The sequence below is a fragment of the Nicotiana tabacum genome, chromosome 1, assembly GCF_000715075.1.
Source record: "Nicotiana tabacum cultivar K326 chromosome 1, ASM71507v2, whole genome shotgun sequence".
Lineage (NCBI taxonomy): Eukaryota > Viridiplantae > Streptophyta > Magnoliopsida > Solanales > Solanaceae > Nicotiana > Nicotiana tabacum.
The window spans coordinates 25705211-25732481 of record NC_134080.1 but is presented as its reverse complement, the minus strand read 5'-3'; the positions used below and the strand labels follow the sequence as shown (position 1 = coordinate 25732481).

The window sequence follows — 27271 nt, the reverse complement described above, 5'->3', positions numbered from 1 at the left end:
TTGGAAGATCTCTGTTACTAGGAAAATATATGTTTTACAATTTGAATTTGGGTTATTCAAGAGAGCAGGCTTGAATACTACGAGAGTGAATGCGAGATTTGCAGAAGATATAAAGTACCAGATGGTCTGTGTTCCGCGAGCTTATGAAGGATTGAGTTTAGTCTCACTATGGTACTATGGCAGCAATAAAGTATATGCGTTATGAGTTATTGTGTATGTTTTGGTCTATGGCTTCGAGCCAAGTAAGGGAGTCCACTATTAATTAGTCGATTGCACGGTTATGTGCTATGTTGGTTCCAGTTTGAGGCGTACGGGTGTATCAGTCATCGGTTTCTATGCCAGTTACTTCACCACCACCCGCCCAGCCAGCCAGGGGTGGAGGTCATCCAGCTAGGGTCTCCCTAGAGGGGGAGGTCGATCAGGTGGCGGTCATGCCCGTTTCTATGCACTTCCAGGCAGACTGATGTTGTTGCTTCAGATGCTGTTATTACAGGTATTGTTTCAATCTTCCACAGAGATGCCTCTATATTATTTGATCCCGATTCTACCTTTTCTTATGTGTCACCATACTTTGCTCGTTATTTGGGTACCCCCCGTGAGTTTCTTATTTTATTTGTTCATGTATCTACTATGGTGGGCGATACTGTTGTTGTAGACCGTGTGTATCGGTCGTGTGTGGTGACTATTGGGGGTTTGGAATCCCGTGTAGATCTTCTATTATTGTGTATGGTGTATTTTGATGTCATTTTGGGCATGGATTGGCTATCTCTGTGTCGTGCTATTCTGGACTATCATGCTAAGATAGTTATGTTGGCTATATCGGGTGTGCCATGGATTGAGTGGCGAGGTGTGATTGATTATGCTCCCAGTAGAGTGATCTCATTCTAGAAAGCCCAACGTATGGTTGGGAAAGGTTGTCTTTCGTATCTAGCATTCGTGAGGGAGGTCGATGCTGAGACTCCTAATATTGATTCTATTCCAGTTGTGAGGGATTTTCCCAATGTGTTTCCTGCAGACCTACCGGGCATGCCACCAGACAGGGATATTGATTTTGGTATTGACCTAGTGCTGGGCACTTAGCCTATTTCTATTCCGTTGTATCGTATGTCACCAGCGAAGTTGAAGGAATTAAATGAGCAGCTTCAGGAACTCCTTGATAAAGGGTTCATTCGGCCTAGTGTGTCACCTTGGGGTGCGCCGGTTCTATTTGTGAAGAAGAAGGATGTCACTATGAGAATGTGCATTGATTATAGGCAATTGAATAAGGTAACAATTAAGAACAAGTATGCTTTGCCTCGCATTGATGATTTATTCGACCAGCTTCAAGGAGTGAGAGTGTTCTCCAAGATTGATCTCTGTTCAAGTTATCACCAGTTGAAGATCAGGGACTCTGATATTCTTAAGATAGCTTTTAGGACCCGATATGGTCATTATGAGTTCTTAGTGATGTCTTTTGGGCTGACCAATGCCCCAGCAGCGTTCATGCATTAGATGAACTGTGTGTTCCGGCCTTATCTTGATTCATTTGTCATAGTCTTCATTGATGATATTCTAGTATATTCGCATAGTCAAGAGGAGCACGCGTAGCATTTGAGAGTTGTGTCGCAGAGATTGAGAGAGGAGAAGCTTTAAGCAAAATTCTCCAAGTGTGAGTTTTGGCTCCATTCAGTGGCTTTCTTGGGACACGTGGTGTCCAGCAAGGGTATTTAGGTTGATCCAAAGAAGATAGAGGCGGTTCAAAGTTGGCCCAGACCATCCACAGCCACAGATATTCGCAGCTTTCTTGGTTTGGCGGGTTATATCGCCGTTTTTTTCAGGGATTCTCATCTATCATATCGCCTTTGACCAAGTTGACTCAGAAGGGTGCTTCATTTGTATGGTCGGACGAGCATGAGGAGAGCTTTCAGAAGCTCAAGACAGCTTTGACCACAGCTCCAGTGTTAGTTTTACCATCAGCTTCAGGTTCATTTACCGTGTATTGTGATCCTTCGAGAGTTGGTATTGGTTGTGTATTGATGTAGGAGGGTAGAGTTATTGCTTATGCTTCTCATCAGTTGAAGCCCTATGAGAAGAACTACCTCATTCATGATTTGGAGTTGGCTGCCATAGTTCACGCATTGAAGATTTGGAGGCATTACTTGTATGGTGTGTCTTGTGAAGTATTTACTGATCATCGTAGCCTATAGCACTTGTTCAAGCAGAAGGATTTTAATTTGAGGTAGCACAGATGGTTGGAGTTGCTAAAGGATTATGATATCACTATATTGTACCATCCGGGAAAGGCCAATGTGGTGGCCAATGCTTTGAGCCAAAAGGCAATGAATATGGGGAGTTTGGCATGTATTCCGGTTGGGGAGAGACCTCTTGTAGTTGATGTTTAGGCCTTGGACAATTGGTTTGTGAGTTTGGATATTTCGGAGCCCATTCGGGTATTGGCTTGTGTGGTTTCTCCGTCTTCCTTATATGATCGCATCAGAGAGCGCCAATATGATGATCCCCATTTACTTGTCCTTAAGGATAGAGTTCAACATGATAATGCTAGAGATGTGACTATTGGTGATGATGGGGTTTTGAGGATGTAGAGCCGGATTTTTGTGCCCAATGTGGATGGGCTTCGGGAGTTGATTTTGGAGGAGGCCCATAGATCGTGGTATTCCATTCATCCGGGTGCCACGAAAATGTATTAGGATTTGAGGCAGCACTATTGGTGGAGGAGAATGAAGAAAGACATTGTGGGATTTGTAGCTCGGTGTCTCAATTGTCAGCAGGTGAAATATGAGCATCAAAGACCGGGTGGCTTGCTTCAGCAGATGGATATTCCCGAGTGGAAGTGGGAGAGGATCACTATGGACTTTGTTGTTGGACTTCCACTGATTTTGAGAAAGTTCGATGCTATTTGGGTGATTGTGGATCGACTGACCAAGTCCATACACTTCATTCCTGTGTGTACTACCTATTCTTCAGAGCGGTTGGCAGAGATCTATATCCGGGAGATTGTTCGTTTGCACGGTGTCCCAGTTTTCATCATTTAAGATAGGGGCACTCAGTTTACTTCGTAGTTTTAGCTACCAGTCGAGTATTCAGATGGCTCTGTATGAGGCTTTGTATGGGAGGTGGTGTAGATCTCCAGTTAGTTGGTTCGAGCCCAGTGAGGCTAGGCTATTGGGGACAGACTTGGTGCAAGATGCCTTAGAAAAGGTGAAGGTGATTCAGGAGAGGCTTCGTACATCACAGTCGAGGCAAAAGAATTATGCTGACAGGAAGGTTCGAGATGTGTCCTACATGGTTGGTGAGAAGGTTATGTTGAAGGTTTCACCCATGAAGGGTGTTATGAGATTTGAGAAGAAAGGGAAATTGAGTCCTCGGTTCATTGGGCTTTTTGAGGTGCTTCGGAGGATTGGGGAGGTGGCTTATGAGCTTGCTTTTCCACCCAACTTGTCGAGTGTGCATTCGGTATTTTATGTTTCTATGCTCTGGAAATATATTGGAGATTCGTCTCATGTTTTGGATTTCAGCACGGTTCAGTTGGATGATGTTGACTTATGATGTGGAGCCAGCAACTATTTTGGGTCATCACGTTCGAAAGTTGAGGTCGAAGGATGTAGCTTCAGTGAAAGTGCAGTGGAGAGGTCAACCCATAGAGGAGGCTATGTAGGAGACCGAGCGGGAGATGCGAAGCAGATATCCTCACCTGTTTGAGGCTTCAGGTATGTTTCTTAACTCGTTCGAGGACGAACGTTTGTTTAAGTTGGGGAGTATGTGACGACCCGGCCAGTCATCTCATGAATTACCGCTTTGTTTTCCCCATTTCTGCTTCTTTATGCTTTGTTATCCGTATTTTATGGTATCGGGTTGGCCGGATCGAATCCAGAATGATTTTGGTAAGGTTTGAGACACTTAGTCTCTTTTAAGGAATCTTATGTTGAAAAAGTCAACCAGATGTTGACTTATGTGTTATAGGGCTCGGATGTAAGTTCTGATGGTTCGGTTAGCTTCGGGAGGTAAATTGGGACTTAGAAGCATGATCGGAATGAGTTTTAGAGGTTCAAAGTAGATTTAGGCTTTAATTGGCGAAGTTGATATTTTGGCGATTTCCGGTTGGTAGACGAGATTTTGATGTAAGGGTCGGAATGGAATTCTGAGAGTTGCATTAGTTCCGTTGTGTCATTTGGGATGTGCATGCAAAATTTCAAGTCATTCGGACTTAGTTTGGTTGGGTTTTTGATCAAAAGCGGAATTTGGAAGATTTTAGAAAATTTGGCTTGAAGCCAATGTGTTTTGGTTGATTTGATGTTGTTTGAGGTGTTTTGAAGATTGGTACAAGTTTGAATAAGATATTAGGATATGTTTGTACTTTTGGTTGAGGTCCCGGGGGCCTCGGGGTGATTTCGGATGGTTAACGGAGAAGTTTGGACCTTGTTGCAACTGCAGAAGTTGCTACTTCTAGTATTTCCGCACCTGCAGATTGGGGATAGTAGGTGCGGCACTGCAGAAGCGGATAAAGGATTGCAGAAGCGGAAATGCCTGAAAAGGCAGTGACCGCATATGCGGTTAATGGACCGCACCTGCGGAGGCGCAGGTGCGGAAGATTGATCGCAGAAGCGGGTTTGGCCCATTAAGTGATTTCCGCAGAAGCGGAAGAAGAACCGCATATTCAGTACCACAGAAGCGTGTATTGTGCCGCAGTTGCGAAAATGACTGTGTAGAAAGTATAAATTGTGGCCTTTGCGAATTTTGAGCTATTTCACCATTTTTATCTTGGCTTTGGAGCTTTTTGGACGATTTGAAAGAGGGATTTCAAGGAACTTCATTGAGGTAAGGAATTTGGACCTACAACTCGTTCCTATGCTATTATTTCACGGATTAGAGCTAGAAATTTTGGAAATTGAGGGTGAAAATTGGGGAAACTAGGGCTTGAAAATTTAGACCTTTGCTTGAGGATTTGAAGGACCGTTTGAGGTCGAATTTCGGAACTTTTGATATGTATGAACTCGTGAAGATATAAGGAATCCGTTGATGTAAAAATTATTGAATTCCAAGACGTGGGCCCAGGGGTCGGGTTTTGGTAATTTCGAGATTTGTATCGTATTTTGATTATTTTTGCTTGGGCTTTGTTTCCTTAGCATATTTTGACGTCCTAGTTCTGATTTTTGATAGATTCGATGCGAGTGGAGGCCGATTCGAGGGGCGAGCGTGTGGTCGTGCACTATTGGGGATTGTGACTTGGTATGTCCCAATTGATGATTTTATCGCATATTTGATTGAAAACTATTTGCTATCATCATTATTTGGGCTGAATGCCATATTTGGGCTTCGTGCCAACTATTTGAACCCTTCAGGGCTTTTTATTGATATTTCCTCACTATTTTGACTTTATACTTGAACTCAGTCATGTTATTTTCCACTGTTTTCATACTCAGCCATGTTTACTTAGTTTTAATACTTAAATGATATTTCAAATGATGTTTGGGCCGAGAAACACTATTTTACTATTGCCCGAGTGGCTTGTGAAGATTTTTGACTGAGTAAGGCCGAGGGTCCATGTTGTGAGAAAATATTTGATACTGATTATGAGGCCGAGGGCCTGAGATATGTACGCCATGAGGTGGTTTGATTGATATGAGGCCAAAGGCCTAGTGATGATGCCACGAGGTTGCTTGATATTGTGTTTGGGCCGTAAGGGGCCCCTCCAGGAGTCTGTACACCCCCAGTGAGCACGGGTACCCATTGTAGTGTGAGATTGAGCACGAGGGGCTGGTATTGTTCTATGTGATTGTTCGAGGGGCTGGTACTGTTCTGAGATGTTGCCCGCGGGGCGAATTTGTTGATACTGTGCCCGAGGGGCGAGCCTTTATGTGTTTACTTTTCATAATTGAATCAATTACTTGTTTTATCATTAAAAAAGGATTTTCATGAAACTACATTTGAGTTAAAGAATTTTACCTATCTTTCACTGATTTGCTGATTTTAAATGGTTTTACTACTTTATTATAGAATACTTTGTGCCTTACGTGATTTCTTGCTTTCAGTCTTTATTTACATTTGTTACTCACTGAGTTGGAGTACTCACTTTACTCCTTGCACCCCTGTGTGCAGATTCAGGCGTTGCGGATCCTACCAGTGCTAGTTGAGAGCTCCTGGCAGATATCGGAGTCCACGAGGTAGCTGCTTGACATTCGCAGTCCCGTGTTTCTCCCTCTTTATAATTTCTATCTCTTATCAGACATTTGTAATAGTTTGTAGACTCTTCAGACTTGTATTAGGTTCTATAGATGTTTATGACTAGTGACACCCCGGTTTAGGGCTGTGTTAGGTTGTCCTTCCGCATATTTATGATATTATCTGCTACTTAATATTATTAAATCATGTTTTAGATTGTTTTCTTATTGTTTAACTGTTTAACATCGAATTGGGAATAGTTGGTTGGCCTTGTCTTCACGAGAGGCGCCATCACGACCGAGTCTGGGTTTAGGGTCGTTACAAGTTGGTATCAGAGCCTCGGTTACATAGGTCTCACGAGTCATGAGCAGGTTTAGTAGAATCTCGCGGATCGGTACAAAGACGTCTGTATTTATCCTCGAGAGGCTACAGAACCTTTAGGAAAAAAACTTCATATTCTTTGATTCTTATCGTGCGTCCTTGATTTAGCTTGGAAAGTAACTCTTTGAATTCCTTCCATGTGTTCGTATGCGCGCATGAGCGCTTGATATCAGATATGCATCGATGGCTTGTGATTCTCTGATCGAGGGGAGAGAAGTGATCTCTGTGCATTGATGTTGGGCCAGTCTGGAGGACTCGAGGCCGGATTTTTGCCTATAGCTTGATCCTTGAGCTGTTGATTTCGTGAGCAGGTATTTCTGGATCCATATGTTCTGTTGTGTCCCTAATAAGGGAGGTGATGACTGGATGGTTACGCGATGAGTGTGATGTGACTTTGAGATGTATTCATGTGATATGGAAGCGACGAGAAGGGTCTGCTGGAGGATAGAAGGACTATTAGGTGCTCGATTTTCATCTTGATTTGAGGTATAGCCCCGAGTTATGGGTGTGTGAAGAATCTTTCCATGTTTCCTAATTGGGAGTGGAGTAAATTTCATGTTGCGATCTGAGTTCAGTCTCAGGAAGTTTAAGTGACTGCGTAATGTTTATGACGGTAGAAGGTATACAGAAATGTTAGTTTGAGGCAAAGCAGGTGGGGTTATCTCCTGCGGATTATTCTGAAGTTTGCGTAATCCCTTGTGTCATTTATTGGAAGATCTCTGTTACTAGGGAAATATATGTTTTACAATTTGAATTTGGGTTGCTCAAAAGAGCAGGCTTGATTACTACGAGAGTGAATGCGAGATTTGCAGAAGATATAAAGTACCAGATGGTTTGTGTTCCACGAGCTTATGAAGAATTGAGTTTAGTCTCACTATGGTATTATGACAGCAATAAAGTATATGCGTTATGAGTTATTGTGTATGTTTTGATCTATGCCTTCGATCCAAGGGGAGGTTAGTCAACTAGGGGTCGCCCTAGAGGGGAAGGTCGATTAGGTGGCGGTTAGGCCCGTTTCTATGCACTTCTAGGCAGACCCGATGTTGTTGCTTTAGATGTTGTTATTACGGGTATTGTTTCAGTCCGCCACAGAGATGCCTCTATATTATTTGATCCCGATTCCACCTTTTCTTATGTGTCATCATACTTTGCTCGTTATTTGGTTACACCCCGTAAGTTTCTTGCTTCATTTGTTCATGTATCTACCCCGGTGGGCGATACTGTTGTTGTAGACCATGTGTACCGGTCGTGTGTGGTGACTATTAGGGGTCTGTAGACCCATGTGGATCTTTTATTATTGTGTATAGTCGATTTCGATGTCATTTTGGGCATGGATTGGCTATCTCCGTGTCGTGCTATTCTGGATTGTCATGCTAAGACAGTTACGTTGGCTTTACCGGGTGTGCCACGGATTGAATGGCGAGGTGTGACTGATTATGTTCCTAGTAGAGTGATCTTATTCTTGAAAGCCCAATGTATGGTTGGGAAGGGTTGTCTTTCGTATCTAGCATACGTGAGGGAGGTTGGTGTTGAGACTCCCAGTATTGATTCGGTTCCAGTTGTGAGGGATTTTTCCGATGTGTTTCCTGCAGACCTGCCAGCCATGCCACCGGACAGGGATATTGATTTTGGTATTGACCTGGTGCCGGGCACTCAGCCCATTTCTATTCTGCCGTATCGTATGTCACCAGCAGAGTTGAAGGAATTAAAGGAGAAGCTTCAGGAACTCCTTGATAAAGGGTTCATTTGGCCTAGTGTGTCACCTTGGGGTGCGCCGGTTCTATTTGTGAAGAAGAAGGATGGCCATGTGCATTGATTATAGACAATTGAACAAGGTAACAATTAAGAACAAGTATCATTTGCCTCGCATTGATGATTTATTCGATCAGCTTCAGGGAGCGAGAGTGTTCTCCAAGATTGATCTCCATTCAGGTTATCACCAATTGAAGATCAGGGACTCTGATATTCTTAAGATAGCTTTCAAGACCCGATATGATCATTATGAGTTCTTGGTGATGTCTTTTGGGCTGACCAATGCCCCAGCAGTGTTCATGCATTTGATGAATAGTGTGTTCCGGCCTTATCTTGACTCATTTGTCATAGTCTTCATTGATAATATTCTGGTATATTCGCGTAGTCAGGAGGAGCACGCGGAGCATTTGAGAGTTGTGTTGCAGAGATTGAGAGAGGAGAAGCTTTATGCAAAATACTCCAAGTGTGAGTTTTGGCTCTGTTCAGTGGCTTTCTTGGGGCACGTGGTGTCCAGCGAGGGTATTCAAGTTGATCCGAAGAAGATATAGGTGGTTTAGAGTTGGCCCAGACTGTCCTCAGCCACAGAGATTCACGACTTTCTTGGTTTGGCGGGTTATTATTGTCGTTTTGTTCAAGGATTCTCATCTATCGTATCGCCTTTGACCAAGTTGACTTAGAAGGGTGCTTCATTTGTATGGTCGGACGAATGTGAGGAGAGCTTTCAGAAGCTCAAGACAGCTTTGACCACAGCTCCAGTGTTAGTTTTGCCATCAGTTTCAGGTTCATATACCGTGTATTGTAATGCTTCGAGAGTTGGTATTGGTTGTGTATTGATGCATGAGGGTAGAGTTATTGCTTATACTTCTCATCAGTTGAAGCCCCATGAGAAGAACTAGCCCGTTTATGATTTGGAGTTGGTTACCATAGTTCACGCGTTGAAGATTTGGAGGCATTACTTGTATGGTGTGTCTTGTGAAGTGTTTACTAATCATCGTAGCCTCCAGCACTTGTTCAAGCAGAAGGATCTTAATTTGAGGCAGCGGAGATGGTTGGAGTTGCTAAAGGATTATGATATCACTATATTGTACCATTTGGGAAAGGCCAATGTGATGGTCGATGCTTTGAGCCGAAAGGCAGTGAGTATGGGGAGTTTGACATGGCTGGCTGAGGGTTTGAGATCCCGGATTGCACATCGTAGTGCTATATTGAGGTGAGGCACACGCTTGATGACGAGCGTGAGGTCGTGCACTATTGAGGATTGTGAATTGGTCCGTCCCGATTAATGATTTTACCGCGTATTTGATTGAAAACTATTTGCTATCATCATTATTTGGGCTGAATGCCATATTTGGGCTTCGTGCCAACTATTTGAACCCTTCGGGGCTTTATATTGATATTTCCTCACTGTTTTGACTTTATACTTGAACTCAGTCATGTTATTTTCCACTGTTTTATACTCAGCCATGTTTACTCAGTTTTAATACTTAAATGATATTTCAAATGATGTTTGGGCTGAGAAACACTGTTTTACTATTGCCCGAGTGGCTTGTGAGGATTTTTGACTGAGTAAGGCCGAGGGCCCATGTTGTGAGGAAACATTTGATACTGATTATGAGGCCGAAGGCCTGAGATATGTATGCCATGAGGTGGCTTGATTGATATGAGGTCGATGGCCTAGTGATGATGCCACGAGGTGGCTTGATATTGCATTTGGGCCGTAAGGGGCCCCTCCAGGAGTCTGTATACCACCAGTGAGCGCGGGTACCCATTGTGATGTGAGATTGAGCCCGAGGGGCTGGTATTGTTCTATGTGATTGCCCAAGGGGCTGGTGCTGTTCTGAGATATTGTCCAAGGGGCGGATTTGTTGATATTATGCCCGAGGGGTGAGCCTTTATGTGTTTACTTTTCATAATTGACTGTCAATTACTTGCTTAATCATTGAAAAAAGATTTTCATGAAACTACATTTGAGTTAAAGAATTTTACCTATCTTTCACTGATTTGCTGATTTTAAATGGTTTTACTACTTCATTATAGAATGCTTCGTGCCTTACATGATTTCTTGCTTTTAGTCTTTATTTACATTTGTTACTCACTGAGTTGGAGTACTCACTTTACTCCCTGCACCCTTGTGTGTAGATTCAGGCATTGCGGATACTACCAGTGTGAGTTGAGAGCTCCCGGCAGATATTGGAGTCCACGAGGTAGCTGCTTGACATCCGCAGTCCCGTGTTTCTCACTCTTTATCATTTCTATCTCTTATCAGACATTTGTAATAGTTTGTAGACTCTTTAGACTTGTATCAGGTTCTATAGATGCTTATGACTAGTGACACCCCGGTTTAGGGCTGTGTTGGGTTGTCCTTCCGCATATTTATGATATTATCTGCTACTTAGTATTATTAAATCATGTTTTAGATTGTTTTCTTGTTGTTTAACTGTTTAACATCGAATTGGGAATAGTTGGCTGGCCTTGTCTTCACGAGAGGCTCCATCACGACCGAGTCCGGATTTAGGGTTGTGACAGTTATAAATAGAATTCTATTTAAGGTGAATATCTATATTCCAGAGAGATTCTAGGGTTTGTTACGTGGTGGCTAAGTTACTCTTCCCCTATGTATAAAGGGGTTCTACTCTATTGTAATTGATCCCAAATCAAAAAGAATTCTCTCTCTATACTTTTCTCTGCAATATTTTTCTCATTTTATTGTTTCATAACACGTTATCAGCACGAGACTCTAACCAATTGAGTAGAAGCTTTGGGATTGAGCATAATGATTGTCAATTGTTCCATGAATTTCCTTCATAATTAAATTCTAGATTTAAGGTAAGTATTTTACTTTTCTCTTTCAAATTCTTGACATTCTATAATTTAATTTTAAATACAAGCAAAGACGATAAATTTTGATTGTAACTCTAACGGAGTTTGAAAGAAATTATAACCACCCAAATTGGTAAATTTTTCTATGCCTTGCCATGATCAAATTCACTTATGATTGTTGGCAAAGAATTGAAAACTCGTCCCATTGAATTTGCTCCATTCTCATTCCCTTAAGAGAATGTGATAGCAGTATATGATAAATTTGAAAAAAGATAAAATTATTACTATGAATGTGTCAATGGATGTGGACGCGGTAATAGACAAAATTCTAATCATCATCATTGTGGTAAAGAGAATAATAAGGATTCTCAAAATAATCCTTCACTTTGTGAAAGTAATGTTTGTCATCGATTTGACATGAAATTTTGTAAAGCACATATAAATAATTATGGTCCATTCATGTTGTGAATGTGGCAACATGTGATTTATGAATACATATTCAATTTTGGAAGAATATGAGTGTGCTGGTGGTATATACCACACTCACCTCTAGAAGGAGGTTTGAGATAATATAAGAAAATAATGTCATTATTATGGCATAAATGGTTATTCGTCACGTACTTATTGTACGCCAAAATATTTTGGCATTGTGATTATTAAAAGACAACGGTAATGCAAGAAACAGATCTTGCATATAATTTTGACCATAACCATAATGATATAACTTTCTTTTTAAAAAAGATATTCACCACATGTATATTGGTGAATATGAGGTAGTACAAAATTAATTGAGAGCTCTGGAAGAGCCAATTATTACTATTTTGGAGGAATACAATTGATTATCATGTCAATTTATTGTGTCGTAGTAAGTCTCAAAGAAACTTATTCAGTTTCTAAAGTATTCGCGAAAGCGGTTGGTTATACTGAGACTATAAATAAAGAAAAGATTTAATATCTTCCATTACTACAACTTGTAGCGGGGTAATACTTATGTGAAAAGTTACCCGCTTTATTCTCCAGTTTGTACTACACAAACAAAAGAATGCCACAATAGAATAGAAGTTTATTGATATAAAAAACCCATATCATAATAAACTTGGAGTTTATTGATAATTGCACACGTCATGGTGTAAATCTGAAGTTTATCAATATTGATAATTTATTCAGTTGGCATAATTGGTTTAGTCATGTTAATTTAAGTATGATGTGCAAAAATAAAAGAAAATTCATATGGATAAATATTAAATAACTACAAAGTTCTTTACGAATTCTCTTACGTTACTTGTTCTCATTAATTAATAGACCAAATAAAATTGGGATTGAATCCCATGAATGCTGGAAATATCAACGGTGAATATGGTCCTATTCGCCTGACATGTATACCACATAAGATGCATCTATGAGATGGTTACATGTGCGATAATTATTAACCCGCAACTGGCCGGTGTTTGCGAGGTAACTTGCTTAGTAATTTAATTTCAAGCATAATTTCAAGATTCTCTATTCAAGAAGTTCATCTTGATAAGTTGGTTTACATCACAGTTGGTTTAGCAAAATAATTTATTGAGTTCCTCCACTTAATAGCTAAATTATTGCTTATGAGAACAAAGTTATCTATATCAGTTTGATATACGTTATATACGAAAGTATATTACATTTTCCCCCCACAAGTGGTTCAGGGTCAGGAACCAAATAATTTCATCTTATTATTATTGATGTGCGATGTATATTTTAATTAATACTATAACGCACAAAGATAGGTTTCCAAAATTGAAGAAGAAAGTTAGTTTTTCTAACATGAGGGGGAGATATAATAAACAACTGAGAAAAAGTTACGCAGAAAGAATTATCATTTATACATCTAGATCCTCGAATAAGATAATATGAACTTAAAGTTCATAAAAAAAAGACAATTCATTTACATCTATGATAGGGCTACATATGTATGAGGATCTTAAGTCTGGAGAAGCAATTCAAGTAGAATTGGTTTCATGAAAGACATGTAGGTTTGGACATATAGTTCAAACACTTGAAAGTATAAAGTCAATGGTGTGTGCTATCACCTCAGTCTATCTTATATGTCTAACATGACATAAAAACTTGATATGCATCTAAGGTCTATTTATTTGGCTTATATGACTTAACAATCCGTAGAGGATTTAAATTGCTTAAAGCATATAGAATTCTTGGTCATGAAGTATTACACCCTAAGTGCAATTTGTGCACATTTATATCTTGCTTAAGCATGATAATGTGATAGCGAGGGTTTTCAAGGTGCACCATATTTATTGAAGTTAATATGGCTGATTTATTCACCAAATCTCTGCCGATGTCAACCTTCAAGAAGCTAGTGCACAAGATCGGGATGCGAATGCTCAAAGATGTGAATTGATGCTCTTATCAGGGGAGTTAATGCGCGTTGTACTCTTTTTCCCTTACAAGGTTTGTCCCACTAGGTTTTTCTTGCAAGATTTTTAACGAGGCAACCAGAAGGTGTATTATTAAACATGTGTACTCTTTTTCCTTCTCTAGAATTTTTTTTCCACTGAGTTTTATTTTAATTAAGGTTTTAACGAGGCATATTATATATTGAATAGACATTATATTCATATCCAAACACAACTCAAAATTTCAAATACCATTTTCCCAAAAAAAAAAAAAAATCACCTTCTTTTGGATTTTTACAATTCTTATGTCGAAACGCCCACTAAGGTTAAAGAAGAAAGATTAAAGAAAGAAGAATCATTTGTTTGAACCAAAATAATCGAGGAGCTGTATCCCTGTAAGGTCTGCGTACACTTGTTGTTGTTGTTGTTGTTGTTGTTGTTGTATCCCTGTATTTCAAATCATTGATTTCTCCAGAAATGGTAGTTGCATTTGCGGCCGTAGCTAAGTCAATCGGGCAACAATGCTTGAAGCGATCAAAACCCTACTCCTACTCTTACTTCTCCAGCTATGTTTGTTCCTCAAATTCGAAGTATGGAGTCCCAAAATGGCAATTTCAGAGTCATAGAACTCTAATCTTACAGTCGGCTTCTGAATCCGTCAAATTAGAAAGACTCTCCGATTCCGATTCTGGTATTTCCACTCACTTTGTCCCATTTTACAGCATGCTGTAACTATTTGGGGAATTAAACAATTTTTATTTGGTTAAAATTGTTTGTCCGTTAATTAACAGGGATTTTGGAGGTTAAATTGGATAGGCCCGAAGCGAGAAATGCAATAGGGAAGGATATGTTAAGAGGATTACAGCAAGCGTTTGAAGCCGTGAGTAATGAACGTTCAGCAAATGTTTTGATGATCTGCAGTTCGGTTCCCAAAGTGTTTTGTGCTGGAGCTGATTTGAAGGTATAACAGCTTCTCTTCATGTTGTGTTTTTAGTAGTAATATGTATTTTCTTGCAACCAGTATTACAACTTGTAGATATTACATATTCCTTTTCGTCATGTATCCTCTTCATTGTGCCAACCATCGTATTTGTGTTTTCAAGCAAGAGACGGATCCAAGATAAGAACTTTATGTGTTTGAGTTCGAAATTCTGCCTAGTCCATTTGATTTTCGGGGTTTGAAATCTATATTTGTACAAATTTGGTGAATTGTTTAACACATAGATTTTCGTTGATTCTCTCTGTAATGTCTTGTTGTCTTCTAGTATGTTTTTTTGGTATCGCGTGACATGTTGACAAGAAAAACAATAAAATTTCACAAGCTAGGAGCATCTGCCAAACATACAACTTTCAATGTTGAAAAGTTTCTCTGTTGTTTGATCGCTTCGCTTGTGCAGCCTCTGTGGGACTCAAACATCTTCACAGATTCACTTTTCTTTTGTGGGGACTGCATTTATGATTGGCATGGCATATGATTGAATAGCTGATGTTTTTGGTGTCAGATGTTGATTTACGCACTTTAGTAGTCTTTCTACTGTTTGTTATCTGTGCTGTATTTTGTACCTACTGATAGCTAATTCAATTGATTGGCATTTGCTACATAGGAACGAAAAACTATGATTCTTTCTGAAGTCCAGGATTTTGTAAGCACTTTGAGATCAACTTTTTCCTTTTTGGAGGTACGTGACTTGTATTGATGTTTTGTTTAATATATTAAAGATTATAGTGTCTTAAAGGTCAAGAAAAAGTGCTTTTTTTTTTCAATTTATGAAAAGAAGAAGTTATCAGTTTATACAATCTTCTTACTTCTTCCTTCAAATTGATTGGTTCATGAGATCATACTATGTCTCGTTTCTTCTTCCTCACTTATTACTTTATCAACCATAAAGTGGTCCAGTTGTACATATCCTCTTCTTTTCTTTCACTCTATTTGAGTAAATATTTTCTTGCTCAGGGTCTTCATATTCCTACAATTGCTGCCATTGAAGGTATAGCATTGGGTGGGGGACTTGAAATGGCGATGTCTTGTGATATCCGGATATGTGGTACGTGCTTTCTTGCACTTCTGAGTGTACCATATTTTCTCCTTCTTGCTCTCTAGTTTGATGATGTGTTAACAGGTGAAGATGCAGTGCTGGGCTTGCCAGAAACAGGACTTGCTGTAATACCAGGGTATGCCTTAATTACGCATTATATGTTTGCTTATGCAAAACCCCAAAATTCGGTGAAGGATGTGTTAGCTAGGTGTGGTTTATTTTCTTAATTTATCAGATCAGTTGGACACATTTGCACTATCTTTTTGTCACTTAGTAATCTTTTACTATTCAAAGGTTTCCAACTTCAGAAGTTGCTTTAAATACTCTGTATGCAGAGATGATCTTCTTAATGCTATCCTCTTATTTCATACTGGCATTGTGCAGAGCAGGAGGAACGCAACGGCTTCCTAGATTGGTTGGAAAATCCATTGCAAAAGATATTATCTTTACTGGCCGAAAGATAAATGGGAAAGATGCTGTATCAATAGGTACGTGTATGACTTGTCAGAGCTCAGCTGTCAAGAGTTAGGGCTCCTTTGTCCAAGCTCTCTTTCTCTCTCTTTAATATAAAAGTGGCGGTGATTTCCGCACTCCATTACGAGTTATGGGTTAACAATAGACTCCAAGGTTTAGGCTGATAGAAAGAAATCATCTAGTTTTTGCTTCTGCGATCTCCTATGGTTTTCTTTTCCAAGTTCTTAGTGAATTATACATGTTATGCAGGGCTTGTCAATTACTGTGTTCCTGCTGGTGAGGCTCGTCTCAAGGCACTTGAACTTGCTAGGGATATTAATCAGAAGGTTAGACTTTAGTTATTGAGATAAAGCATGTTTAATGTATTTATCCAGTGTGCCACTCATATGACTTCCAATTGCAATTTTGCCACGAAGAAAGAAGAAGAGAAGAAACATAAAAGAAGTCCAACTCTTACTATAAAAAAAATAAAGATGTCCAACTGTACTGGTACACAGATAACTGTAAAGATTCATTAGTAGTAAATAGTACTTTTTCGTATCGTTTTCACCTTTTATGAGTTATGCACCCTCAGGGCCATAAAATACGCTTGTCACTGTTTTTTTTTCGAATAAAATTGAGGCTCTTCTTTGAACTTTTCATCATCTTCCGTGGACCTTAATTTAATGGCATTTACTAATCCTATGCTTCCTTGTTTCCCACTTTGTGCACTGCAACTTCATTTTCTGTGATAAGCTTTGGAGGATCATTGACTATACAATAGTTCGTTTCTTTGGTTTCTTTTGTTTTCTTCTTCCCCTTCTTTTTCGGTTTTTAGCTATTTTATGGCAGGTTCACGGAGAAAACAAGTGTTACTCTATTGTTTTCTTTCCCTTTTTCCCTTTTCCATGCATTTTATTGAAAGGGAAGCTTAAGGTTTCTCCATGTATACAACCTTTCTGTTTTACGAGCTTCTTGTATTTCTGGTATCCATGTAGAATGAAATGATATTGAGTGGCAGAGTGGGAATATTAGGAAGCTGAAGCAGAGTGAAAAGAACAAATAAAAGCCATATTTGGTGATTCCCTCATGCTTTCAATCTTAAAAGTTCATTTCAATGTCCAGGGTCCAGAAAAGGGGTTCACTCTATTCATTTACTTGAAGAATGGAGTAATCCACTCGACAAGTTCTATTGGTACTACTTTATCATATGGTTTTATTCGTACTAGTCAGGACTGTGTTGAAAGGATATGGTAGCATCAATTAAGTCCAAACATTCCTTTTTCTATAGAGCCTTCCTTTTTTCTTTTTCTTCCTCCCTGTTAACTGTGCTCTTCTACCTCCAGATGGAATGGTCATAAAGCTTTTGCTATTTTATGGCAGGTTCACATAGAAAACAAGTGTTACTCTATTGTTTTCTTTCCTTTTTTCCCTTTTGCATGCACTTTATTGAAAGCAAAGCTTAAGGTTTCTCCATGTAACCTTTCTGTTTTACGAGCTTCTTGTATTTCTGGTTTCCATGTAGAATGAAATGATATTGAGTGGCAGAGTGAGAATATTAGGAAGCGGAGGCAGATTGAAAAGAAAAAATAAAAGCTTATTTCAATGTCCAGGGTCTAGAATAGTAGAAAAAGGGCCCACCCTATTCATTTACTGTAAGAATAGTGTAATCCACTCGACAAGTTCTATTGGTACTACTTTATCATATGGTTTTATTCATATTAGTCAAGGCTGTGTTGAAAGGATATGGTAGCATCAACTAAGTCCAATCTTTTCCTTTTCTACGTAGCCTTCCTTTTTTCTTTTCCTTTCCCCCCTATTAACTGTGTTCTTCTACCTCCAGATGGAATGGTCATAAAGCTTTTGCTCTTTATTCAATAACTTAAAACTTCTGATGAATAAATTTGGTCTAAGCATGCGCGAGTAAAGAAAGTAAAATAAATATTGATGAAGTTTTTGGTAAAGATGCTCTTTTTATGCTCGGCTTTTGCATGTCAAGTGTCAACTGACATATACCTCATCAATGTCGACTGACATATATTCTCTGACAGGGTCCGGTGGCGTTAAAGATGGCAAAATGTGCTATTGACAAAGGAGTGGAGCTAGATATGGAGTCAGCCTTAGCTTTAGAGTGGGATTGCTATGAACAACTGTTAGACACAAAAGATCGGTTAGAAGGCCTTGCTGCATTTGCTGAGAGGAGAAAACCTAGGTATAAGGGTGAATGAAAAGATTATAGTGCACCCGATAGACAAACTGACCATTTACAACGGAAACCAAAACAAAGTAGTATTTATATGTGATCTAATTCATCATGTCTTAGTGTTGCCCGTCGTGTCTGTGCTTGTGTAAACTTTGTTTTATATAAAGGGCTAATAAAGCGCGCTCGAACTAGTTGGAGGTAGAGGGAGGAGTGGGGAAGTATATCGTGTGCAGCATTCTGTGAAGGGACAATGTATCCTTTACTATGGGACAAGAACTCTTATTTGCAGAAATCTACAATAGATATACTATGGAAACCAAATAAACTGTTACATATATGAGACACCATGCAAATGATAGGTAGATGAACCAATTCATCAAATGAATAAAAAGTCGCTGGTAAAAAGACTTTCAATTGGTGAACTAAACCACGCTACCATGAAATGAAAGTAAGAAAGATCATATAAAAGGATAACTGCTTCAATCTTTCAGCAAAGAAATATAGTTCGACAATTATAGAGTTACTAAAGGTAGGATCTTTAACTTATTCTCCGTATAATTTGTCACTTTCACCAAGAAAGACACACGTTTACTTATTTTCAATTTGGATACGTTTGATTTCTCAAATATTAAGTAAGGGCTTGGACATGGGTTTGGTTGAAACTTGAAAAAGGAATTTTTTAAGTTGTGTTGAAAAATAATTTTGTAAATTGAAGTTGTGTTTGGACATGTATTTTTCTTGAAAAAAAATTCGAAGTTTGCGAATGGAATAAAAAATTTCATCCAAAGCTAGTTTTTGAAACATGAAGACAAAATATTAAAAACTAATCAAATTTGATGAACAAATAATATTTTCAATTTTTTTTTTAAAAAGTATGTCCAAATCTCAAATTTAAAAAATTGGCTAGGAGTTGGAAAGCGGAAAAAATATAGCGAGAAAGGCAGAATTTGTTTTTGATAAACTCATCACAAAACTTTTCCAAAACCTATCTATCTATCTATCTATCTATCTATCTATCTATATATATATATATATATATATATATATATATATATATATAATAGGAGAGGCAAAGGAAGGTTATGATGACAAATGGCATAATATTATCTCCTAAAATTTTGGTAATTGATACACATGAATTAACTTATTTTTGTAGCTTTTGGCTATTTTTAATGGATTTTTAATGCCACAAAAATTTAAAATTGATTATATCTCTTAAAATTTTGTCAATTAATACATATTTAGTAACTTAGAAAATATTTTAAATAAAAATTATGCTCATTTTGTTGTTGTTTGGTTCTCCTAACTCGAGCATATCAATTCAACGCCTTTGTCGGTAGTTTTCATGTGGAACTAGGATTTAAAAGGATAAGCACACTTTTTATTTGAAAGAAAAAGAAAAATTAAAAAAGAGAAAAAATAATTAGCTTACCAAAATTAACTACTCAGACGTGGGTAACGGTTGGTTTAGGTTAGTTAAATTCTTTGTTTCTTTTTTCTTAAATTATTTTCTTTTTCTTTTTGAAATAAGAAGTATATCTATTCAATAAAATTCAGACAATATTATTGATAGAATAAAATTTAAAATAAAATAATATTTCAAGATTAATAAAATATATATTTACTATTATATTAAAAGGAGAATAACAGATAAAAATATTAAACAAAGTAATATGCTAATAAAAAATTTTATTAACAATATTGTAATACTAAATATTGGATAATATAATAAAAAAATATACAGAACGAAAAAATTATTCGGTGACTATATGAGTCTCTTTTTTGTTTAATAAAGATTTTATTATTGAGTATATTATATTGACAAATATGATTAGAATTGAAATTTATTAAAGCAATACGATCTAATATGTTCAAACAAATGAGATCACAATTTAATTAAATTAATATTTTTCTAATATTGACCGCGCATTGGTTACACTACTAGTATAAGGAATAGAGCATTCCAGAGTGCCACATTACCCGCTACCTGTACTTCCTAAGAGAGAGAGAGAGAGAGGAAGGAATCCATGGCTGAAAGTGGTGGTGCTAAGAAATGGCTTCCTCTTGAAGCAAACCCTGATGTCATGAATCAGGTACCCCTTTATTTTGCTTCTTAGCAGTTCCTTTTTTTCTTTTCGTGAGCTAAATCCTTTCTGGGGTTTCTCAGAAAATTAAGGTTTCATTATTTTTGAGTTCTTGAAAATTCATTTTAATATGAAAAAAAAAAAACTATCTTGGTGGTTCTATGTTTTTCATGTTTAATAAGTTGACCAGCGGAAGTGTTATTTACACACTAATTGGGATGATAAAGCAAGTTTCTTTCACTTTAATCAGCTGATTGATCTTATTTTGTCCGAAAAAAGAATTACTTAATAGGGTATATAAGCATGGTTTTAATTTGCATGTGTATTTTCTATCAATCAACTAAGATTGGCGAAAACCCATATACATGAAAAGTTGATGAGATAAACGTAATTGGTTGATCCTATTTCATTATATGCCTTTTTCGTTTAATTGAGCAGTTCCTTTGGGGTCTTGGTGTTCCTCCTAATGAGGCAGAGTGCTATGATGTTTATGGGTTAGATGAAGAACTTTTGGAAATGGTGCCCAAGCCGGTGCTTGCTGTTTTGTTTCTCTATCCTCTCACATCACAGGTTTGCTGTTAAAGAAACCTTTGTTAATTAGACAACTAACACGACTGATTTTGTACTCTCCTTTTTTTTTTCTTTTATAATTTGATGCTAGCTCATTAATTACATGCCATGTGTTTTCAGAGTGAAGCAGAGAGAATACAGCAAGACAGCCAAACAAAGGTGATTTCATGAGCTCATGGCCATATCTTTGTGAACTATACGTTGTTACTTTTAAATTATGTATACAATGCTTCTATCACCAGTCTTTGATTTTTCTTATTGCTGAATTCTGAATTTACGGGATTCAGGAACTTTATGTTACTGCTATTCATGTTTAGTCTTGAGGCACATTAACTTGTTGTTATGCCAGTAAAGTTCTTTGATTAGGTAGGCCACGTTATGATCTCTTATGGCGCTGAATGTCCTGTTCTTCTGAATTGGTTGTTACTTGATATTGTCATTGCCTCGGCTTCAGTGTTATGTAGTTCACCACGTTAAACGTTGTCTACTCTTAATCCTCTTTGACTGAATTTAGCTTTATTGGAAGCTTTTACTTGCTGGCCGCGGAGGCAGTTGCCTGAAAGACCTCCTAGATGCTAGACGTCTCGGAACGTAATTCTCAGCATCTTTGATCTTAACCTCATTTTGATTTTTCTCAACTTTTTGCTACTATCCAATCTTTGATTAGTTCTCCTAAGTTGTGTTTTATCTGAATCATCTATTATTTCATTCCACTGCTAGTCTGGTTGTTGAATGAATTGGTAAACATTGCAATATGATAGAAGGTTTGGTGCTAAATTGGATTTTCGAAGATCTTTTTAATACTATCACCGCCCTTGGTGATAAATGCAGTCAACAGTGCATCATTCTCTTCTCTGAAAAATATTTCCTGACATCCTTGACAATGTCTTCCTCCCCTCTTTGCATTGTACGAGTGCTCTAAGTGTTACATGTATCTGATATTTGGATGCATAATTCTAAATTAGAAATTATTCATGAGAGTTGCATGCAGGTGCAGGACCCTACTAGTACAGTTTACTTCATGAAACAGAAAGTGGGAAATGCATGTGGAACAATAGGCCTAGTTCATGCTATTGGGAATATCACCTCAGAGATAAAACTCGGTAGGTCATTTTAAAATTCATGCATGAATGGTCTTTGTCATGTAGATATCTATTGGCATCAAATATATTGTCTTATAGTACTACCAAGACAAGTGCATTGGATCCCGTATGAGCACCTTGTGTTTTTTTTTTCACTTTGAAGTAACATAATATGTAGGTTTCTGCTTTTTGAGGGCTTCAGTTGTCATCTGCATGGGATGTGTAGTATAGGAACTGGCTTCCTCGGTTACATCATAACTTATTCGAAAGAATGTATTATTTGATAAAGGCCTTTAGGTTTTTGGTCGTTCAGTCAACTGATGCTGCATTCCGTATTAGTTGGAATTAGCTATATGAATCATCTGGATGCATTCTACTATATTCAGGTCCGTGTCATTACAATGAACTTTTTTTATGACTGGAAAATCCCCGAGGGCCAGTTGGTGCACGGTTTGAAACTTGGTGGAGTATGGGTCCGCCCCTCTACCCTTCTCCACTTAAATACCAGTTTTTGTGTGTTTGGATGCATGATTCCAATTAATAATTTATCTTTTTTACTTTTAAGGTGGATTATAAGTTTTGATAAAACAGAGGTTCTCTAAATCTCACACTTATCCCTATACAGATGTACAAGTCTCCCACCAAATAAAAAGGCCACCCCAACAAACTCAACCTTCTTCGTTTTTGGTACCATAACCATATTCCCAATTCACTTGTTAGGAACCGTCATATCTACCCTCATGTCCGTTTGGACCTCTCCATTAGAGATTGGCGGTCATTTAAGATCCCTCACACCAAGATATCCCTATGTTCCTAGAATTTGGTTTTAGTTTCCTTGTTTACTCTTATTTGCTGAGAGTAGGCACTAATGGGGTTGATTATCTCATTTTCCCATGCTGGTTTTAATGAGAGAATCTATCATGAATTTTCTTTACTCGTACAACTTATCCTTAAGTCTAGTTCTACATGATTCCTACCCTGTTATTTTTATCTATCTCACCATACCAGTACTTTTTTTGGTCCTCTATAGATGAGGACTCATTCTTGGACAAGTTCTTTAAATCAACTGCCCACATGGACCCGATGGAGGTATTCATTTTGGTTTAGTTTCTGTGTGGTTACTGACATGTCATATCATTGTATTCACTAACCTCTAATACGTGCGAGTATAAAATGCAGCGTGCTTCATTCCTTGAAAATGATAGAGAAATGGAAGTTGCTCATTCAGTAGCAGCTACTGCTGGTGACACTGAGGTCAGAATTTATGTAACTTTGCTGTTCTTATTTATCTGAATGAACAATCTCAACACTGAGCTGTAAATAGAGATGTAGTGAAGATGTGACCAACTCTCCGCCAACTATAGATATTCAAAAGCCAGTTTTCTTTTCATGTAAAATAAAGTTGGGTGAACAATTGATCAAATTACTTAGAAAGGAATTTGTTGGTGCAAATAGAACCAGCATAAAATGCGATGAACATTTGACTTGTTTCTAGTTAATTTAAGGGCCTACACGTTTATTTTACTGATACTGTCAAAACTTGGTTGTATTATTGGCACGATTGAGAAATCACTTCGTAAATATGTAGTTCATAAGCTTTTGATATGGTAAACAGACAACTGAGGATATTATACAATTCTAGAAGGTGGTTGAAGACCTATATAGAAATGTGTTATTCTTGCAAGAAAACCAGGTTCTTCAAGTGTAGTTACAAGTTATTAGCAACAAAGAGGTGGTTCTCGTGCTAAATATCATTCTTGAGAAGTTTTTTACAGTGTGCACCATTCCCTAATTACAGACAAAACATTGGAGTTTGAAAATCTAGGGACACAGATATACGTTATCCCACTTTGGACACGTGTGACGTAACAGAAGTTATTTTTTCTATTTCTTGTACTCATATGTCATGTAATATTAAAACCAGTGAACTTCCTTGGAAACCAAATGGGCATTTGATGTGATATTGAAACAGATTTGTATAATTAGAATTAGTATTATGTTTGTTTTGTTGATCTTTTGTTACTTGGCTTCTCTTAACACTCTATGGGTAATATGTAAATTTTCCCTGCTCTGATGGGCTCTGTTAAAAAACCTTTCCAGTATTCTGGTCAATTCTTGTCATGACCCTTTGGTTTCATCTTACTGTCTCCATGTCCTTGTCCTTGTCCATGTTAGACACGACTTATGTGTTTGTATGCCAGCTAAGGAGTCTAGGTTTATTTGGAAACCACCTCATAGAAATTGACCTCTTTGTTCGTGTGAGGCACCGCTTTGGTGCTCTAGTTTTTGAACAAAAAATGTAATTGCATAATACTCCCTCAAAGTCTTCATAGGTTGACGAGTTGGTCCTATTACGCATGGGAGGCCCTCCTAGTGGTGTTCTTGTTAGTTGTTATTCGATCAACGACGCCTCAATTGCAATTTAGTTGTTAATATCCTATAAAATTTCTATTAGATTCCAATATTTAGATTTGATATTTCATGTGCACCCTCCTATATACTCTTCTATGTTAACAAAATTAAACATCCTTTTTGGATCTTTCCTTAGCTATATGTTGTTTCTCTTTAAATTAAGTGAAACTGTTCTAGCTACTCTATACCTGGGCAAGGAGGCTTTTGTCATAAGCTTTTTGATAGGAAGGTAAAATATGCCTAACACAACTAGTGGTTGTCTTATTTTAAGAATATCTGAATCTTGAATTAGTTTTTCTTAGGAAAATGAAAAGGAAGAGATCTTTCTGACGTGACACGATTGAGTCATTGACTGGTGTCTTTTGAGTGCAAGGCTAATCTCCTAATATGCTAATCACATCTTTTGTTTCTGTGTCAAATTTGCCAGACATGGGTAGAAGCACTATATTTGTAATTTTCAAAATGGACAGTAACCTGATTGAAAAAGGTTGTATCCTTCTACTATTTTTTGTTACATTGGCGCTCTTTTGGTGCAAAAGAAGCAGCAGAAAAAGTACATTCATTGCAATGTAACCCATAGGAATCATAAATGTTGAACTGGTTAGGGCAATAGATAAAGAAACAATCCTTGTTTTTGTCGCTGGTGATTGCAGCTTACAGTATCTGCATTATTTTTGGTACTGCTATCATTCTGTGAAGTATGCATATTTAACTGAAAAATGTCAGCTTCATGGTTGTAGGCCTGAAGAAATTGCAGCATTCAAATATTTCTTTTCTAAGTTGTAAGATATCATCGCCAAATTTGTGGCAGTCTCTAAGTTCAAAGTCGGTTAATATTTGTCTTTTGCTTTTACATGAACATAATGGTTATTCTGTTTGGACCTTGGTCGTAAGGATAGCGAGACCAGCCTTTTGTTCGAACTTCGATCAGTTTAAGCTCATGATCCTCCTCTGTATCAGCTTTTGTATTGTGAAAGTGACAACTTGTTGTTAGCTTAACAATCCTGTGCATATTATATTAATATATATTGTATTTGACTTTATGATGCGTGCTAATAGCATGCAACAATCTGGTGAATTCTTTTTTCAGGCTCCAGAGAATGTGAACACCCATTTCATCTGCTTCACATGTGTTGATGGTAACTTTTTTTCTATCCTCATCTCTCTCTCTCTCTCTCTCTCTGGGTCTGCATAAGAAACTAATTCTGCACTATGAAACTCGAGAATAGCTTACTTTTATTCCTTTTTCCTATGTTTGATGATGTCCGAATGGAGAGCATTGAGAGCACAATTTCAGGGAGAAATTAGTAAACTGCATTCTTTCTTGTTTCTAAGCGCCCTGAACATACATTTGGAACCTGTATAATAGTGAACAACTTGCAATAATACAGTAATTATCAACAAAATTTACCTTTTTCACCTTAAGCTATCATTATCAAAGATGAGAAGTTTCATAAACTTGTCATGTTGCAGGACAACTCTATGAACTTGACGGAAGGAGGTCTGGACCAATTTCACATGGTGCATCTTCTCCAACCAACCTATTACAGGTAACAATCCTTTATTGTCTCTTTCCTTTTGAAGCCTGGTGGCTGCCAAAATTTAAAACCAAGTAGTGGGGAGAAAAATGTCTGAATCCCAAAACTTGGACCTGGACCTGACCTTCATCCACCACACCTGAATTCTTTAACCTGTGAGATCAGTTAGGTCCTGAATGTTGCAAGTCTACAAAATTTTCACTTATTTGGGATTTAGAAGATATACAAACACATAAATCTTAAGATGAAAAGCAAATATTAAGTTAGTCCTTACTATCTGAAAGGACTTTACCGGACCATTTTGATATGGAGGAAAATACAACAAAGGGTGTTGGAGATGGCCGATCTTATTTCCTCACAAGATCCAAGCCTTACCTTTTTGTATTCTTGTGACATAAGTTACTAAATTTAGACGGAAGACTTTTGGGACACTCATTTAGTGTGCTGACATAAGTTATGTTATCAAATAGCGTACCTCAAGATTTTGCTGTGGGAGGGGTGTTATGTGGCAGGGGCGGGTCTAAATGTCACATATGCTTTTGCTCAGACTTAGTATATGTATCAAGAAATTTATTAAAATATTTATAAATATTTGACCTTAAACCTATATATTAGCTTGAAATCGTAGTAAAAACCCATAAATTTCAAATCCTGAATTTGCCTCGGGTTATGTGGGGTATATTGTTCTTTATATCCTTTTCCAAGTTTGATGAATTCGTTGCTTGTTGCAGGATGCTGCTAAAGTTATACAAAAGATGATCCAAAAAAATCCAGATTCGATCAACTTCAATGTCATTGCTATTTCAAAGAGTTAAAAGTGATGCACTCTGAGCGCAAAGTTTTATTGTCTGCGATCTCTCGCTCGAACGGCTAATGAACATTGTACAAGAGCTAAAGATGGAGTTGTTCCACCACCTTTTGACTGGAGATCTTTAGCTTAAACTTGTGCTGTATGAGGATGTACTTATTCTCGGCCTTTGACAAATGTTCACTCCATTTTGTTTTAATTTTTTGTCTTTTGTAGTGCATATGTTAAATCTAAACTACTGATCCCATGTAAATTCTAATTAGTTGGGTGAAATAAGTTTTTCAGATACCAATGGTTAAGAAAAAAAGAAATACTTGTCTTACTCTTGAACATAATCGGGTCGCAATATCTCAAGATTTAGTTTTATTTAGATACTGAAAGATTGACAAAAATGTCAAATCAAAATTTACCAACGAACTTTAGGATTTTTTTTTTTTAAATTTTCTTAGTAAAAGTCACTTTAGGAACCTGTATAAGATATTGCCCGTTACTGTTCTTGATAATATTCACCTACACAATTGGTTTCTTAGCCAATTGATGGTGTGTGACATCCAAATTGAGATTGCTCTGAGCTCAGGTTTCAACC

General features: G+C 37.7%; 2 protein-coding genes across 4 annotated transcripts; both read left to right on the top strand.

Moving 5' to 3' along the window:
• The first annotated feature begins 13754 nt into the window (after window positions 1-13754).
• Window positions 13755-18483, top strand: LOC107816158 (putative enoyl-CoA hydratase 2, mitochondrial). 2 transcript variants are annotated; one of them, XM_016641850.2, is made up of 9 exons: window positions 13755-13899; window positions 13975-14190; window positions 14291-14460; window positions 15104-15178; window positions 15454-15544; window positions 15620-15671; window positions 15920-16023; window positions 16259-16335; window positions 18040-18483. In XM_016641850.2, the coding sequence occupies exons 2-9, from the start codon at window positions 13977-13979 to the stop codon at window positions 18214-18216; spliced, it is 960 nt and encodes a 319-aa protein (XP_016497336.1). In that variant the 5' UTR covers window positions 13755-13899; window positions 13975-13976; the 3' UTR covers window positions 18217-18483. The 2 variants fall into 2 exon arrangements, with proteins under 2 accessions (XP_016497336.1, XP_016497341.1); XM_016641855.2 differs by having other exon boundaries at window positions 13760-13894.
• Window positions 18484-20131: 1648 nt separating this feature from the next.
• Window positions 20132-27015, top strand: LOC107816171 (ubiquitin carboxyl-terminal hydrolase 3). Of its 2 annotated transcripts, none has more exons than XM_016641868.2 (9): window positions 20132-20284; window positions 20714-20845; window positions 20966-21004; window positions 21843-21948; window positions 22958-23016; window positions 23107-23181; window positions 25430-25478; window positions 25813-25889; window positions 26609-27015. In XM_016641868.2, exons 1-9 carry the CDS (start codon window positions 20219-20221, stop codon window positions 26690-26692), a joined length of 687 nt encoding a protein of 228 aa, XP_016497354.1. In that variant the 5' UTR covers window positions 20132-20218; the 3' UTR covers window positions 26693-27015. The 2 variants fall into 2 exon arrangements, with proteins under 2 accessions (XP_016497354.1, XP_016497347.1); XM_016641861.2 differs by having other exon boundaries at window positions 21837-21948.
• Window positions 27016-27271: the final 256 nt, after the last annotated feature.

Excerpts from the sequence above, each read along its gene's own strand:
- LOC107816158 (XM_016641850.2), top strand. The coding sequence starts at position 13,977 with ATGGTAGTTGCATTTGCGGCCGTAGCTAAGTCAATCGGGCAACAATGC. Across the intron at positions 14,191-14,290 it reads ACTCTCCGATTCCGATTCTG|GGATTTTGGAGGTTAAATTG; the intron begins GTATTTCCACTC and ends GTTAATTAACAG. Across the intron at positions 15,672-15,919 it reads GGACTTGCTGTAATACCAGG|AGCAGGAGGAACGCAACGGC; the intron begins GTATGCCTTAAT and ends GGCATTGTGCAG.
- LOC107816171 (XM_016641861.2), top strand. The coding sequence starts at position 20,219 with ATGGCTGAAAGTGGTGGTGCTAAGAAATGGCTTCCTCTTGAAGCAAAC. Across the intron at positions 21,949-22,957 it reads CACCTCAGAGATAAAACTCG|ATGAGGACTCATTCTTGGAC; the intron begins GTAGGTCATTTT and ends GGTCCTCTATAG. Across the intron at positions 25,890-26,608 it reads CTCCAACCAACCTATTACAG|GATGCTGCTAAAGTTATACA; the intron begins GTAACAATCCTT and ends TGCTTGTTGCAG.